This window comes from Vulpes vulpes, chromosome 5 (assembly GCF_048418805.1).
Source record: "Vulpes vulpes isolate BD-2025 chromosome 5, VulVul3, whole genome shotgun sequence".
In the NCBI taxonomy this organism is placed as follows: domain Eukaryota; kingdom Metazoa; phylum Chordata; class Mammalia; order Carnivora; family Canidae; genus Vulpes; species Vulpes vulpes.
The window spans coordinates 56,238,909-56,254,684 of NC_132784.1; the positions used below are offsets into that span (position 1 = coordinate 56,238,909).

At 51.8% G+C, this 15,776-nt stretch overlaps 1 protein-coding gene across 6 annotated transcripts in view; it reads right to left on the minus strand.

Moving 5' to 3' along the window:
• Positions 1–15,776, minus strand: part of MBP (myelin basic protein) — a 115,405-nt gene that overhangs the window by 30,400 nt on the left and 69,229 nt on the right. For all 6 annotated transcript variants that reach the window (XM_072760183.1, XM_072760182.1, XM_072760184.1 and 3 more), the window contains exon 4: positions 2,319–2,755. In XM_072760183.1, the coding sequence (XP_072616284.1) occupies positions 2,319–2,755 (437 nt within the window). The remainder of the gene's footprint in view (positions 1–2,318; positions 2,756–15,776) is intronic.

The window sequence follows — 15,776 nt, forward strand, 5'->3', positions numbered from 1 at the left end:
AGGGCCTTTTGCTTCTCTTCTTTTCTCCAGCTTCGATCCAGATATCTTTCTATATGAGACGAGGGCTCTGTGGGTTTACACACAGCGCACAGCAAGTACTAAGCCAACACGAAACAGGAAGCCCTCAGCAGCCCACAGAGTGAACACCCCAGAGCCCTGGGGCTGAGCTGGGCGCATGCCTGGGCGGAGAGGGTTTTTAGCTCACATTTCCAGTGTTTAAGAGCAAAGAATCCATAATAAAATAAAATAAAACGCAGCACGTTCAGCAAAGACGCGACCCATGACGGCACCTACGTGACCACATGTGCAAACTTCTCTGGTATCAAAAGGCAAGGCTGTTCATTTTTAAATCTTCTTTATTCAACATTCGATAGTGAACAGAATTGAAACTTCAAAAAGTTCTAAAACAACTTGTTTAGACATTGTTTTCATTTTTAAAAATCTTGTGAAAATATTTTGATTTCTCTGGATCCTTGATAATCTGGCAACACTATTTTGCAAAGTGGATGCCTACTTCTGCGATGAATCTTTTCTTTGAAAGCATGAAAGAGTAGAAGAGCCTTAGAGTAACAAAGGTTGTAATTCTATACCAAGGGAAAAAAACCACGTATGCACGTACATATCTATGTATATGTATCCATTCTGATATAAAGTCACAACGATTGATACAAATGCATTCGCAATTTTATTTTGACTTAGAGCATTACCACTGAAATGAAGCCTGTTTTGTAATATGTGCTATACAGCAATTTAATCTTTTCTGCCCAGTGTAATTATATTTTTCCTGTTCCTTGAGTTACGCAGAATAGCTTAAGCTTTCGGACTGGCGGTGCTGCATGCATGTGGAGCACTTAGAGTAACAGCAAGACTCAACAGGCAGCCAGGGTCTGGTGTGGCTTGATAGCCGTGCTCTGAAAAAGCACCTCGGACTGAAATCAACATTGGAAATAGGTCAGATGACCAACATTTTGGGGTGACACAAGGCTGCCCAAAAGGAAAAGCAAATGTCTACAAACACAGACACTGAAAGGACCAAGCAGAAGGTGAACGCCATCAGCACTTAGGACGCGTCAAGTGTTAGTCACGAGAAGGCATGACCAGTGACATGTGAGTGATGGCACCTGGGGGCAGATGCTGGGGACCTCACGACCAGCACCTGCGGTATCCCCAGCTCCTGTGCCGCCATGTCCCCTAATTCCCGCGTGGCAAAACTGCCTTTGTTTAAACACAAATCGCTCAATGATTTCACAATCAGCAGTAATTCTAAATTCTGTAGTTAGAGACTGAGCAAGTTTTAGAGACCCCTTTAGAAACCACAGGTCAGAAGCCTCTTTACATTCCCAAGACTTTCAGAGTCAGCATGATACGCACGCAGCCAGAGGAAAAGTGACAACTTAGGTGTTCTGTGAGCACAGCCAATAAACCCGGGCTTTCCCCAAAAGACCCTCTGCTTCCACAATGACCCAGCCAGGCAACACCCGGAAAAGGCATACAGCACTCTATGTGCTTGCTACGGCAAAGCCACTCGGGACTCAGCTCCCTGACGGGATGTCACCACAGATGCCCCATTCACACCGACTCCGGGAGCCACTGCTGGAAACTCAGGAACAATGGGAGCTTTTTCCCTTGCGATACAATTTTTATCTACAGAACATTTACATAATTACATAATGAGAGCTCACAGATCCTCTATTCAAATTAATGGAATAACAAAGTAATACAGTTTCGATTCATAGGCACTCTCAAGGATCCCTCCACCCCTTGCCCCTCAATAACTCAGATAAAAGACATATCTGCTCAAGGCGAATTTCAATCTTGAGTTTGTTCAAAAGTCCTCAATCGCATGATTGTTCCAAGACAACGCGAAGCTACAAGACAACACGAAGCTAGCAGCGCTGACACCAAGAAAAGTGAGCACAACACAACGTCGAACCCAAAAGCGTGGGCGCAGAAGCGAATCAGCCACCAAGCCCCCAAGCGTGAGATGCCGGTGACCCTAGAACGCGGTGCCCGTGCCGGGCCCCACTACGGATGCGGAATTCAGGATGTCCTTGCATTCCTGAGCCACATCCTGATGGCATCCCCTGCGAGGACGGGGGAGAGGCTGAGCTGCGTGGAAATGCGGCAAAGCAGCAACCCGGCCCCCCGCCCCCCCGCCCCCCGCCCGCGCCTGTGGCCGGTGAGCATCGCTGGCGAGGACAGACAGCGAGACAGCATCCCCGCCGGGGCTTAGCTCACCTGCTCACTCTCCTTCCTTTTCCTTGTCAACTAAAGTGGACACACGTTGTGTGCGCCCCTAGTTACTCCTCAGAGCTCACCTTGCCTGAGCCCCGCTTGGGCACACCCCTGTCACCGCCAAAGAAGCGCCCGAGGGAGTCAAGGATGCCCGTGTCTCTGTGCCTCGGGAGGAAGCCATGCCTGGCGTGATCCATGGCGCTTGCTGAGGCCAGGTACTTGGATCCGTGCCTCTGGGAGGGTCTTTTCTGTGACGCCATCACATCCAGGCCCTCGGGAGTGGCTGCGCTGTCCTCTTGGATGGTCTGGAGCTCGTCTGACTCCGAGGGCCTGTCTTTGAAGGTGTTGTCCTCCCTCCCCGGGGCATCTCGGGAAAAGAGGCGGATCAAGTGGGGGCGGCCCCCTGGGTCAGCTGGGTTGGCGTCCTGCCAGGCATTCTTTGGGTCCGCTGTGCGCTTGGAGTCTGTCACCGCTGTGTCCTGAGAGGGGGTCCCATTGTTCTGCTCCACATCTGCCTCCCCTGCAAACAACAGTGAGATATGAACACGGGCCGTGCAAAGCAGAGCAAGGGACAATGCGGCTTTCTTCCAGGGCTGGGGACCTGCTTGTGTCCTATGGAACCCACAGAATGCATGCGCGCCCGGGGCCGTCAAGCTACCTGGTAGCCCCAGATCACTCGTGGTGGGACCCAACCTGGACTGAGCGTCCTACTTGCAGGTCTTGTCTCGGGGAACCCCAGGGGCTGCTTCAGTTACTCGACACGTGGTGCCCTAGATAAAGCGTACCCCAGCTTCCTGCTGAGGAGGCCCAAGCAGACACAGCAGTCACCCCTGGGCGCCGCCGCTGCTGCTGCTGGGCGTGGAGGGGCCAGGGCTGCAGGCGCCTCTGTGGGACATCGAATCCCTCCAACTCCACTGGTGCACAAGCTAAGCGTGTCGGGAGCAGTGGTTTGATCAAAGGTGTTTTCAGTGTTCTCGATAAAAATGGAACTTCCCACATCTTTTTGCAATTCATGCCCTAAAGAAATGGGGCATTTAGAATCCTTGAGTTTCCAGATTCCACAAGAGGCCTCTTGCATTAGAGAATTGCTTATTCAGGGTATTTTAATTTGGCTTTTCTTCTGCAAGCAGCCCCAGTTACAAAGTGTGAAGTGGGAATGGCGTATTCTGTGAGCCATATGACCTTCTCCCAGCTTTCACGCATGTACAGGAAAATACCACATTTCCTTCCAGAATGGCAACACACCCATTTTGCTCTCAAGTTACAAGTTAGGTTTGAGGGTATGTCCACCCTACTTCACTCCCCCCTTCATTACATATCTATAGAAAATGTGGGTTTACTCAGCTTTCCTCTAATATCATCCATCCATCCATCCACCCAACCAGCACCAATCTGTTCACTGACATTTACCAGCAACAGCACCCACTTGCCCATTTATCTGCTGAGCCACCTACCTACCAATCCAGCTACTGATCCAGTCACTGACCTGTGACTAACCAGGTCAGCTGCACATCTTTTCACCTACCCACCCAATCACCCATCCATCTGCCCGCCCACCCAACCATCCATCCACCTGCCCAACTACCCACCCACCCAACTGTCCAATCATCTATCCACCCACCCCCAGCCAACCACCCACCCAACAGCCCAACCATCCATCCACCCACCCAACCATCCACTCACACACCCAACCACCAACTCAGCCACCCATCCATCCACCTGGCCACCCATTCATTATTTATGGAGCACTTACTAACCATCATATACTGAGCTAAATGTTTGGGCTGCAGTGATGAAAAAGATGTGGTCCTTGTCTCATAAATATTAATGGAAATGAATATTAGGAAATGAAGTATCCCCCAAAAAGGCAGGTCCCCATCCTAAGTCTCAGTCCCTGTGAATGTAAACTTATTTGGAAATAGGATCTTTTGTGGATATAATCCAGGTAAGATGAGGTCGTCCTGGCTGAGGGTGGGCCTAACCAAGTGACTGGTTGGTGTCCTTATAAAAAGAGGGGGATACAAAGGGGATATAAAAAGATACAGATACAGACACACAGGGAAGGGACCTTGGGATGGTGGCAGGGACGGGAGTGACGTGGGAACACCCGAAGGTAAGAGACAGGGCACAGGTCCTCCCCTAGAGCTGGTGGCGAGAGGACAGCCCTGCTGACACCTTGGTTTCAGATTCCCGGCCTCCAGATGAGAGAAGAAATTCCTGTTGTTTGAAATCACCCAGGTTGTGGTACTTTGTTGTTGCAGCCACAGGACACAACTACTATGTATAATTTCCTATCAACCTGTGATAGAAAAGACAACAGAGCAGGATAAGGGGCTTCAGGGGCCCCAGAGGGATGGCGTGAGGGGTCAACGGCACACACTGGGGCGGAGCTGAGGGCCTCTGCCAAGGGGCGGGCACCCAGCGCGGGTCTGGCGGGGAGAAGTAGAAAGGTCTGGAGCTGGAGGGCCTGGTGTGAAGGAGAGGCCAGTGTGAGGTCAGCAGCAGGGACAGGGGTGGGGGGAACGAGAGGCCAGGAAGGCCCAGGGGCCCAGTCAACATGGCACAGGCCTCAGAGCCCAGGAAGGGCGCCCAGGAGAGACCTGCAGGTGGGCCCAGGTGGGTGGGGCTGCAGGCCACGGGAGAGAGAGGTGAGGTCACAGAGCTGCAGTGCGGCGGGTGTCACACGTGTTCTCGAAGTGCATGTCTCTACAACACACGCTTTTGCTAACACGTCCAGAGCAAAGGGCAAAAGACTTCATGCTCTTTTGATAGAACCGCAGTGGTCAGGAGGCTGCCCCCCGAATGACACTCTTTAGGCAGACACCACCTTCACTTGCGTCTCCAAGGTCGAGTGAGTCACTCCAGCATATGTCCTCAGTGCCCACCAGGGACAAAGTGCATGGCAGGGACACCTGGCACCCGGGGTCACCGTGACTTCATTTAGGCCCCGAAGAGACAGCAGTTGGTGGCTACGCCTAATGCTTTGGGAATATATCACTTAGCGCATGGCACGTCCTCCCTGACCACTGACGGAATCCAACTCCTTAAGAACACATTACTTATAGTGTGTCTACCAAATGTCTCACGGCATCGGGGCGACAGGAAGACGCAATGTGAAGAACACCATGGCCAGCAGAAAACTGTGGATTTTTGCAGGGATGTGCTGCTAATTTATACGTTGACAAAGAAATTGAGGCTGATTTTCTAGCTGTGCTTTATATTCTGTGGCTAATATCAATTAATGCAAATGTGGAAGAGAAACAAAAGCTATATTGTACAAAATTAAACGCATTAACAAAACACAAGCGCATCTGAATACTAATATTTGTATAACAGTTGGGCTTTGTGTCCTTGAATAGGGCTGTTTGTGAGGCAGGGAGAAGGGCATCCGTGTCCTGAAAGTAGCTCCTCTGAGCACACAGGGGCATGGGGAGAGGTCGGAATCTGTGGATGTGCAGCCTTTTTGGTAGCGACAAGCGCAGTTTTAATTTGTCAATTAATATCAGCTTTCACCAAATTAAAGCCCAATGTGGAGTTTCTGTTTAGACCGTAATTGTGGAGCATAGCATTCAGCACACAATTTGTGAGGCATGGACCTGGTTCTGGCCAGAACATGCACTTATAATGCTCAGTTATGGTTCAAATTCTACAGGAATTTGTGATAAAACTTCTTAAAAAAAAAAAAAAAAAGAAAGAAAGAAAGAAAGAAAGAAAGAAAGAAAGAAAGAAAGAAAGGCTCACCTCCATCTAATTGCTAGAACGACCTCTAGAGAACTTTAGTGGGAATTGAGCTGAACTTCTGAAAACGATGCTGCGGAAATCACGGAATAGCTTCCTGGGACATCTCTGTGGAACAGAGACGTCATTCCCTGAGAGTGGCTCCTGGGGCTGAGACACCCCCAAATCAGAGGATGACACTGCGGGGCGCCGTGTCTACTGTTGAGGGAGCTCACAGATGCGGACCTAAGCCAGGCGGTCCCTCCTACCCCTGGGAGTCAGGCCCCTTCCCACCCACTCTGTCCCCGGCAGGCGGGGTGTCCCAATGCCTGTGGCTTTGCCCCTGGGAGTCTTTCTTTTGTGACCAACTACAACCACTTTCTTCCTTTTTCTTTTCTCTTTTGGCCACTTTGTGCCGGGGTCTTGCTACATCGCCATTGCCGGTCCTGTAGAGCCCAGCTCCTCTCTTGGGATTCCATTTACCCACTGCTGCTGGAAGGTTGGGCACAGTCCAGGCCCCCGGTCCGGGCCTCAGTGCCATGCGCACCCAGGACGGGCTTGCTGGCCCCCCTGGTCCATGTCCTAACCCGCAGGCCTGCGCTGGGCACCTGCGCTGAGCTTCTGGGACGCAGCTCCAGGGTGGTCAGCGGCACAGTGCGGCCGTGAGTCTGCGGGGTCCAGCCGAGCTTGGCCTCTACCTCACCCCACAGTGAGTCTGCACAGGTGCCCGGCACAACCGTCTGATCACTGACACGCCGATGTCGGCTGGGCCATTCCTCCAGAGGGACACAGTAGACGCCCCGTCTCCGCCTGCCCTCCTGCCCCTTCTTTGCTAGAAGAACTTACTTAGCTGTTGGCATGGCAGCTGTTAAATTGCTTTTGATATTCTTATTTTTAAGTGAAGACTTCCCTTCAGTCCTGAAGGGCTCTACATCAGGTCTAAGGAGCTCTGGCTTAGAAACGGATTTCAGTCGGATAATCAAATTTTTTCTGGTTATGAGACGTTTTGTAATATTCTAGATTTAATCAGTTGACATGGCTCTGAGCTACCAGAATACACAATGGAGTCTCCCCGCTTGTTCTTTCACAAACTCCAAGTTCAAGTGTTAGGCCTGGGTGCTCATAATGACCACAGCTCGTTGAGTGGGACTGACCTGACAAGCCATGTCGTCCACTTGTGCTCTGTGATCCATTGGAGAGAACCTGACCTCAGGGAGAGCACCTGACTTTGGGGAGGGCACCTTCCTCGGGGAGGGCACCTGACTGCTGGGAGGCACCTGACCTCGGGGAGGGCACCTGACCTCGGGGAGAGCACCTGACCTTGGGGAGGGCACCTGACCTCGGGGAGGGCACCTACCTCAGGGAGAGCACCTGACCTTGGTGAGAGCACCTTACCGCTGAAGGGCAACTGACCACTGAGGGGCACCTGACCAGCTGCATCCAGAGTCAGAGCCAAGGATGATCAGAGGTCTGCGAGGCACAGCAGAGAGGAGCCCCAGAGACCAGCCTGAACCCCTCTAACTAGCTGGCGGTCCTAGGCAGGTCCCTGACTGGAGGGTCTGCCCTGGCACGGGGAGACGCAGCCACGTTCTTGCCTTAAATCTCGCAAGGCCCCTCTCAGCGGCACCGGTAGGATATGGCAGGCTGAGCTCCTACTCAGTGCCCCCACCCCGTCCCACAGCTGGCCACATGGAGCCCGGAGCAGAGGCCCTTGCTGCCTGCATGCTGGGTGCTCTGCATGCATTATCGACAATCCTAGAAGCGGATCATTCTAGGAGCCCTTCTGTTCATACAGAGGAAACTGATATAGAAAAGTTAAATAGGAATCAACGGAGGAGTTGATGTCAGTCCAGATCTGCAATCGGCACATCGCAGCTCTGGGTGCCTCGTGGCCCGTCTTCTCCTGCCCTGACTGGCTTTAGCCGCAGCTAGGCATTTGCATCCAAGGGTAAAGTTTCACTGCAGATAATTGGCGGCTACACTACGTGTGGATCACAGCTGCTTAACAGAGAGGGAGTGATGAGGAAAAAGCCGCCTGCCCTGAGCCCAGAGCTCAGCTAGGACCTGCACTTGCAATCAAGAGACCAAGATGTGCCCATGGGCCCAGGCGCTCTGCAGGTGGGAGGGGCTGTGTCCTTACACACGTGTCCCCGCTCACCCACACCTGCAGAACATGGTAATGACTGTTAAACACCCCAAAAAAGTTGAGTTCAGGAATCCTGAACACTGTATTGCCACTCTGGCAAGAAGTATCACCCCTGAGGGTTTAGAAGCCCAGAATGTACTCTCTATGCTTGTTCAGAAAACTCCCCCACCTGTACCCAGAATATGACACACCCCAAATACTCCTAAGATTATCTCAAATAATGTCATGACAAAGTGATGACTGTCCTATATTTAAATATTACTACTTTTTATTTTTATTTGTTTTTTTTAAAGATTTTATTTATTTGAAGGAGTGAGTGAGAGAGAGAGAGAGAGAGAGAGAGAGATCTCCATCAGGAGGAGGGGCAGAAGGAGAGGGAGAAGCAGACTCTCCGCTGAGCAGGGAGCCCAATGTGGGGCTCGATCCCAGGACCCTGAGGTCATGACCTGAGCTGAAGGCAGATGCTCCACCACTGGAGCCACCTGGGGGCCCCTTTATTACTACTTTTTAATGTAGAGCATATATCTTTTGCTCTAGGCCACTACACCCATGGAAATCAAATTTCCTGAATAACTTCCATCAAAATCACCTCTGTGTGTGTGCGTGTGTATGTGTGCTTGTCCACGAGAAAAATATGGATGTCAAGCCACAGTCCAGACCCAATAAATAAGAATGCAGAGGATAGCACCTGGTTCTGCTTTTTTTTAACAGGTCAGTGGAGTGAGTCGGTCTCTGTCCAGATAGCTAGGTTCACCTATTCATGACAGCACTGCGTGCACTGTTCCCCCTCACCTCCACTCACTGTGCATGGTCACTGGGAGGAGAGCTCAACCTGGAAGACCCAGAGCATCCTGAGCCCGCTGCAGTGCGGGTCTGCTTCTTGCCTGTGGAAATGTCATCGCTGGGACTGGGACCCAGCACTTTCTGCCTCTTTGGGTGGACTTGAGATGCTGCCGTACAGTGTGCTGAGTCTGTGGGCGAGGTCGTTGTGGGCACGGCCTCAGCTTGCCCCCTGGGTCTGCGCCTTTCTTCCAATGCCAGAGGCTCTCAGGTCAACGCAAATAAGAGTATTTATTTAGTTACTCAGAGCATGACTACACTGCTCACCAAAGCAGAATAAAGCATGATCCAGAAATCACCTGTGTGAATGCAAGTCACTCTATTATATTTAATTAAATAAGAATCTTCTACTGATAAGATGGGACAGTGCAAACTCTATGTTTTCTTCTATGAGTGGAAATCTCAAAACGCTACACCAAAGGGATCAGCGATTCACCCAGGCCATTTAATAAAATTTCAAATTCACGGCCGGTCAAATCTCCAATGAGATGGAAACAATGAAAAATGAATATCACTCAGCCAATTAGGGGTTTTGCCAATATTACACCCAAACACGTGCAGCAGATACTTAGCCCACCCAAGTCATTGCTGTTGGTTTAATCTATTCCCATGCGCTATTCCCGTCTCAATGGGTGTCCACACTTCACGGGCCGGGGAAATAGTGAATGCTACGGGCGGAAGGAATGGGCCTTCACATTTCGGTCTTGGGACTTGGGCAAGTTGTGACCTTGCTGGCATATTAAGAGAAAACACACACCCACTGTATAACGAGCTCACAATTTCACTAAAGAAAGAAAAGGGATTTGGTATCAAGAGAACAAGAAAGGTGTCATCTCAGAAGAAGGGGCTGTGGAATGCCTTTGGGTCACTTCTTGGCCCTCCTCTGTGTCCCAGGCCCACCCCAAATGGAGGCCGTGATGTCCAGCCCTGCTGAGGGACCTCCTGGCGAGGTCAAGGCTGGGTCTTGAACATGCCTGAGACTCCGATCCAGCTCCTCCTGCCCCTGCAAAGGCTCCAAACCCCACACATGGCACCACTTCTACTTTGGACTCATGGTTGTCACTCTGTTGCCAGCTACTAAAATACCCCCACAGAGGGGCTTTTGTGAACCCCTTTCCACATATATTCTTTCTATGTGACATCCTCAAATCCTTGGGCAGAAAATAAAAATTTGTTCTTCATTTTGAGGGATCAGACTGGTGTCACTCATCAAAATCTTGGCTTTCACAGCATCTATTCCGGGGGCACATCTAGTTGGGTTCAAAACCTAGAGTACAAATCTAGTTTGTCTGAGTTGTTTCAAGATCCCATCAATGGCCCTGAACCCCACAAAGTCCCAACAGAACTGATTTGATGAGTCTGTCCTCTATCATTGGGATTTTTCACCCAAGGAACTAGGATTTTTCCTGGTTCAAAAACATGGTTTCCCAGCTTACCATCCATGCCACTTCCTTGTGATGGGCATCATACACCACAGACCCAGACAGAGTCTCAAAGGCCCCATAGGAGACCCCCAGAATCACTGCCTCTGAATATTGTCTAGGGCCCACAGTGTAGACGACTGCTAAGGAAATGGTGGGGCTCTGAGAGCTAAAGTACAAGCGGCTAGAAATGAGTGTTCCTAGGCACCCAGGCACCAGCCAGAAGGCTCACAAACGGCTCGCGGCCCTGCCCTGTCTCCCCCTGGATCGTGCACCTCGGGGAGCCCCACTTGCAGCATCGTCTGGTGTTGGCGGCAGAAGGGACTGTGCACGGACAAAGTCCTAGACGGGGCAGTCAGTCACCTCCCTGGGCTGGACGGGGCATCCGCACAGTGATGGGGATGCTGGCACTGGGACACTTGGTGACTTTCATCTAAATGTACAATGGCACAATTCAGAGGAGCTGTAAGCGCTGTTGTCCTGGTGCGCTGAACCGTTTTCTCTTGAGCGATCTGCAATCCGGTTTTTCTAGCTTACAGTCCCTTTAGGAAGTATTATCCAAAAATAAGCCCAGATATCCCAAGGCACCAGTGTACCCTGTTTTTCCTAATTGTTCAGCTTCATCCTTAGCTTCTAACTCAAGGCAGCAAGCAGCAGGAATCCACAAAATGGAGGAAATCTTCAATTATTTGGTCTCTGGTTGTTTTTTAACTCACACTCTAACTTACACTCCCCCCCCCCCACCCCCCATATATTTTCATCTTGTGGTATCTTCAAGATTACCAAGACACTGAAGCCATGGTACCATCTAGAATCCCACGACTGGCCCTATCCTGGGCCCTCTCTCACCGGGACAGGTGGACGTGGTCAGGCAAGGCTGTGCACACCGCAGCTCACGTCCCCTAGGGCGAGCGAGCCGGAGCCCCGCGCCATTCTTTAGAGTCAAGAAGATCCTGCGATACGGAGAGGGCTGCAGGAGCCCAGGAAAGTCACCTGACACTGCAGGCCCCAAGCCCCTACTGCCCAACCACCGCCAGAAGGTGGTACGGTCTCCTGCAGCCCAGGGCTCGAAACTGAAGTAAGAGGAACATTAACTCTCCACCCCCCACCCCGAAGTCTTCCTAAATTCTGATTCTCGAGTCGCTTCTGCCAGAGGGAGGGCAGATGGTGCGGGTCTGCTCTTTCGGGGTTTTTACGGAAGGCAGCTCTGCAGGTGAGCACGTGACCCCCAGGGCGTGCCTGCCCACCTGCCAGTGGACTCCAGCCTCCGAGCCGGTCGTCCCCGGGGCTGCCCACCGGGAACTGCTCAGAGCGCCAGCTCCTTGGGCAGGAACACGCTCGACCCCCCGGCGCAGAGATTCCAGGAGACCCGAAGAAACAGGAGGCAGAGCCTGTTACCTTTGTTTAGACCTGAGGCTGGGCCAGATTCTCATTTTCCCTAAAGGTATTAAATTAGTCACATACTATCAGAACAAAAGGTCCAGTGTGCTTTTCTGTAAGGGAGGCTTTTTTTTTTATTATTGTTATTGCTTGTTTTTAATTTTTTTTGCCTCGTCACTCTGGGCCTGAAGGTGCGGGGGCCTCTGCAGTGGGGGCAGGGACCCCCACCCCCACCCCGGGTCCCACCACCAGAGTCTAGATTATAGACTCTCCTGGGAGTCTTTCTGAAGACTGTTTAAGATAAAAGCGTTCTGACAGTAGAGAAGCATAATTAAAGCTCCACAGACCTGCTATAACCAAGTGCAAAAATAAAAACCAGCCAGTGTGCAAAGGGAATGCAATTCTTAATGGGGGGGTGTGCTTCACAGCAGACACTGGAGATAACAACTGCAGGCCTGGCTGCCTGGCCCACCCTGAACCACCTCCAAGCAGGACCAGGCCGCCACGGGGAGCAGGGGAGGCCCTGCTCCCTCACCTAAGGTCTGAAAACATGAGCTGTGGATGCAGGGGGTGGGGTGGGAACAAGGAGGTGCAGGCAAAGTGCCTCTGTCTCCATCTCTGGCCAGAAGCACCCCACTTTCTTTCTTTTTTTTTAAAATTTTATTTTATTATTTATTCATGAAAGACACAGAGAGGGAGAGAGGCAGAGACACAGGCAGAGGGAGAAGCAGTTTCCCTGCAGGGATCCTGATGTGGGACTCAATCCTGGGACTCCAGGATCATGCCCTGGGCGGAAAGCAGGCACTAAACCTCTGAGCCACCCAGGGATCCCAGCACCCCACTTTCTAAGTGAAGTTCTTAACACTGGGCTTGCAGATGTGTCATTTGACAGAAAAGCATCCTGTCCCACTAATATGATACATCCCAGAAGAAGAAGCAGCATCTTGCCAGGTGTATGTGTGACCCATCAACCAGTGCCCATCATGGCAGGGGCCAGAGGTGCCACACTGGCCACCAAGTGTGTGGCTCTGTCAGGCTCTGACTGAACTCGAGTCAAGCACCCCCATGGAGAAGCCAAGGGCAGGCAGCAGGGAGGGGCCTGTAGGCTCTGTTGCAGGGATAGCCACGTGGGAACCAGTGCCTCTGCCCACATGCCCAACTCCCATCTTAGAGATGGAGACAGGTGGGGGCCCCCTTCCTGCGAGGGGGTGCCTTGTATCCCCACGCCCCAAACCAGGCTTGGACAGAACTTCACTGGAAGAAGACGGTGACATAGGGCACCAGGGTGGCTCGGTTGGTTAAGCATCTGCCTTCGGGTCAGGTCATGACTCAGGGTCCTGGATCAACTCTTGCATCAGGGCCTCTCCTCACTTTGCAGCCTGCTTGTCCCTCTGCCCCTTCCCCTTGCTCATGTTCTTTCTCTCTCAAATAAATAAATAAAATATTTAAAAAAATAGAAAATAAGATAAACAGACCGTGACAAGCAGGCAGGACCGTGGGGCAGGAGCCCCATGCCCATGCTTTGGCTGACCGTCGGCTTAAGGAAGGGGCACTGGGAGTCCCTGCATGTCCCTGACCTGGTGGCTGGGCCCCTCTCTGCAGAGGACCCGGGGGGATGGTGGGGGGTGGCCAGGGCGGGCGGAGCCATGGAATTTGCGAGTGTAGGCTAGGGCTGAAGAGGACCCTCCTTGTTTGTGGAGCACTTCTGTCCCTGGCTCACTGTGCTTGGGGTCACCGGGGAGGGCGAAGGAAACAAAAAGGCCATGGTTGTGGCCGTGGATGTGCTATGGCAGAAATTCTGCATCTATGAGAGGCATGCAGCCGCCCTCCAGGCTACCCGCACAGATTTCTTTCAAACTTTTCCACCAACGAATCTTATCAACCCACCCATCTCGCACGAATGCCTCCTTTGTGTACCCAGAACATATAGTTTTTATCTGCTCTAAATAGCTCACCCGTCGAGCCCTCCCACAGCAGGAGCAGGTCACGGGACAGGCAGCCTGTGTGTGCGGTGAACCACCCGCGAGGGCTGGGCCGGGCTCCCCTGGGAGTCTGCACTTCGTAGACACCCACGTCGTCAGAAGCCCGCTTCCCAAACACAGCTGGAGACAAGATGAGAGATCAAGAAAAAAGCCCACTTTCCACGTAGGTCCTGTGCCATGAGCAGCTTCTGCCCATCGTCACGGTAGCTCTGTACCGGCCATGACCAGGCCCGGAGAGGCTACGAGATTTCCCCCAAGGAAGTGGCATCACAGGAACACAAGAGCTGCTTTTCACTGGGGAGTAAATCAGCTGAAAGAAAAGTATTCCTGCTTCTACATCTATTTTACACAGTGGGGCTCAGCAGACGCTGCTAGAATCACACAGAATTCAGACTGGGAGACTCAAGGTTGGGGGAGTCAAATCCAGTTGACTTTGGTTCTTGGTTCTACCACCTACTCTGTGGCCTTGAGCACGTGAGTTCATCTTTTCAAGTCCTGGGTGTCTCAGCTGCAGAGTGGAGCATATTGTTGGGGCTCCCTCCAGTACTGCCAAGGTGCATGTGATACAGGCTCTTAGCACTGGTTCAGTGATCATCCATCCATCAGGGCTTTTGTTACTGTGGCTGTTAGACTGTTTGAAAAATGACCCCAGGAATACTTTGCACAGTGATAAGATCCTATGCATTTCCATCCACCGGTCCACCCACTCACCCACCACCCATCCATGCAGCCACACATCCCTCCATCCATCCACTCATCCATTCATCCCTCCCTCTCTCTACCCACTCACCTATCACACATCCATCAATCCACCACCCACTCACCCAACCACTTGTCCATCTATCCATCCACCCATCCATCCATGCATCCATCCACCCACCCAATAGTCATTTCATTCCCATGTTAGGCAGAATTCTAAGAATGGCCCCAATAATTCTCACCTGTGTATAATCCTTAAAAGCCTGTAAAGATGATGAGGTATCCCTTGTGATTATGTCACATGGGACTATTTAATCCAATCACATTAGCCTTTTGAAGGCAGAGAGTTTCCCTAGCTGATAGCAGAGGTGAGAGCAGAGAGACTCTCATGCAAGCACCGAACGATGGGAAGCAGCACCGTAGGCTGCAGAGAGGGATGGTTTACCTGCAGGGTCCAGAGACGGGGCTCTAGTTGCTGAGGGTGACCCAGGATGACAGTCCCCAAAGACCTGGACACCTGATCCCAACAACTACACGGAACTGGATTCTGCCGACAACCTGCATGAGCCAGGACGGACGCTCCCCTCTGAGCCCCATAAGTGTCCAACCTGGCAGAGACACCTTGACATCAGCCTTGGGGGACACTGAGCAGAGAACCTGCTGGAGCCAGCCTGGACTTCTCGCCACAGGCCAGGAGCTCCAGATGCATTGTTTTACGCCGCTAAGTGTGTAGTAACCGGGGACGCAGCAGCAGCAAACAGACACATGGCTGCTGTGCGTCCAGGAAAGCAGCTGGAACAAAACAGAGTTCCTGCCCTCACGTGCTTGCAGATCAGGAGACAGGAATTAACAAAACAAGCTCACAGATAAATACACGCAGCTTTACACAAAGGAAAGAGGGTCAGTGGGAGGGCCTCGGGGTCAGGGAAGTTGTTGCTGGGAAAGGGTTTGCCAGATACCAGGGGCCGCAGGTGGGGGGCCCTGGGCAGAGGAGGCGGCAGGCACCAAAGCCGTAGGTGGGACGGGGCCTGGACACCAAGGGGAACGTGGTCCCAGCAGGCTGAGCGTGCGCACTGGGTGCTGAAGGCCATGTGGTGTGCTCTTTGCTCCTTATTCTAAATGCACGAGAAGCCCCAGAAGAGCTTTTTTTTTTTTTTTTTAAATAATAAATTTATTTTTTTTTTTTTGGTGTTCAATTTGCCAACATACAGAATAACACCCAGAAGAGCTTTTTAACCAGGAAGCAACATAATCAAATGTACATTCTCAGAAAGTCCTTCTGGTTCCACTGAGGAAAAAAGCCAGTGGCAGCGATCAGTAGAGAGGCTGTGGGGCCTCCTGGGCAAGGGACGACGG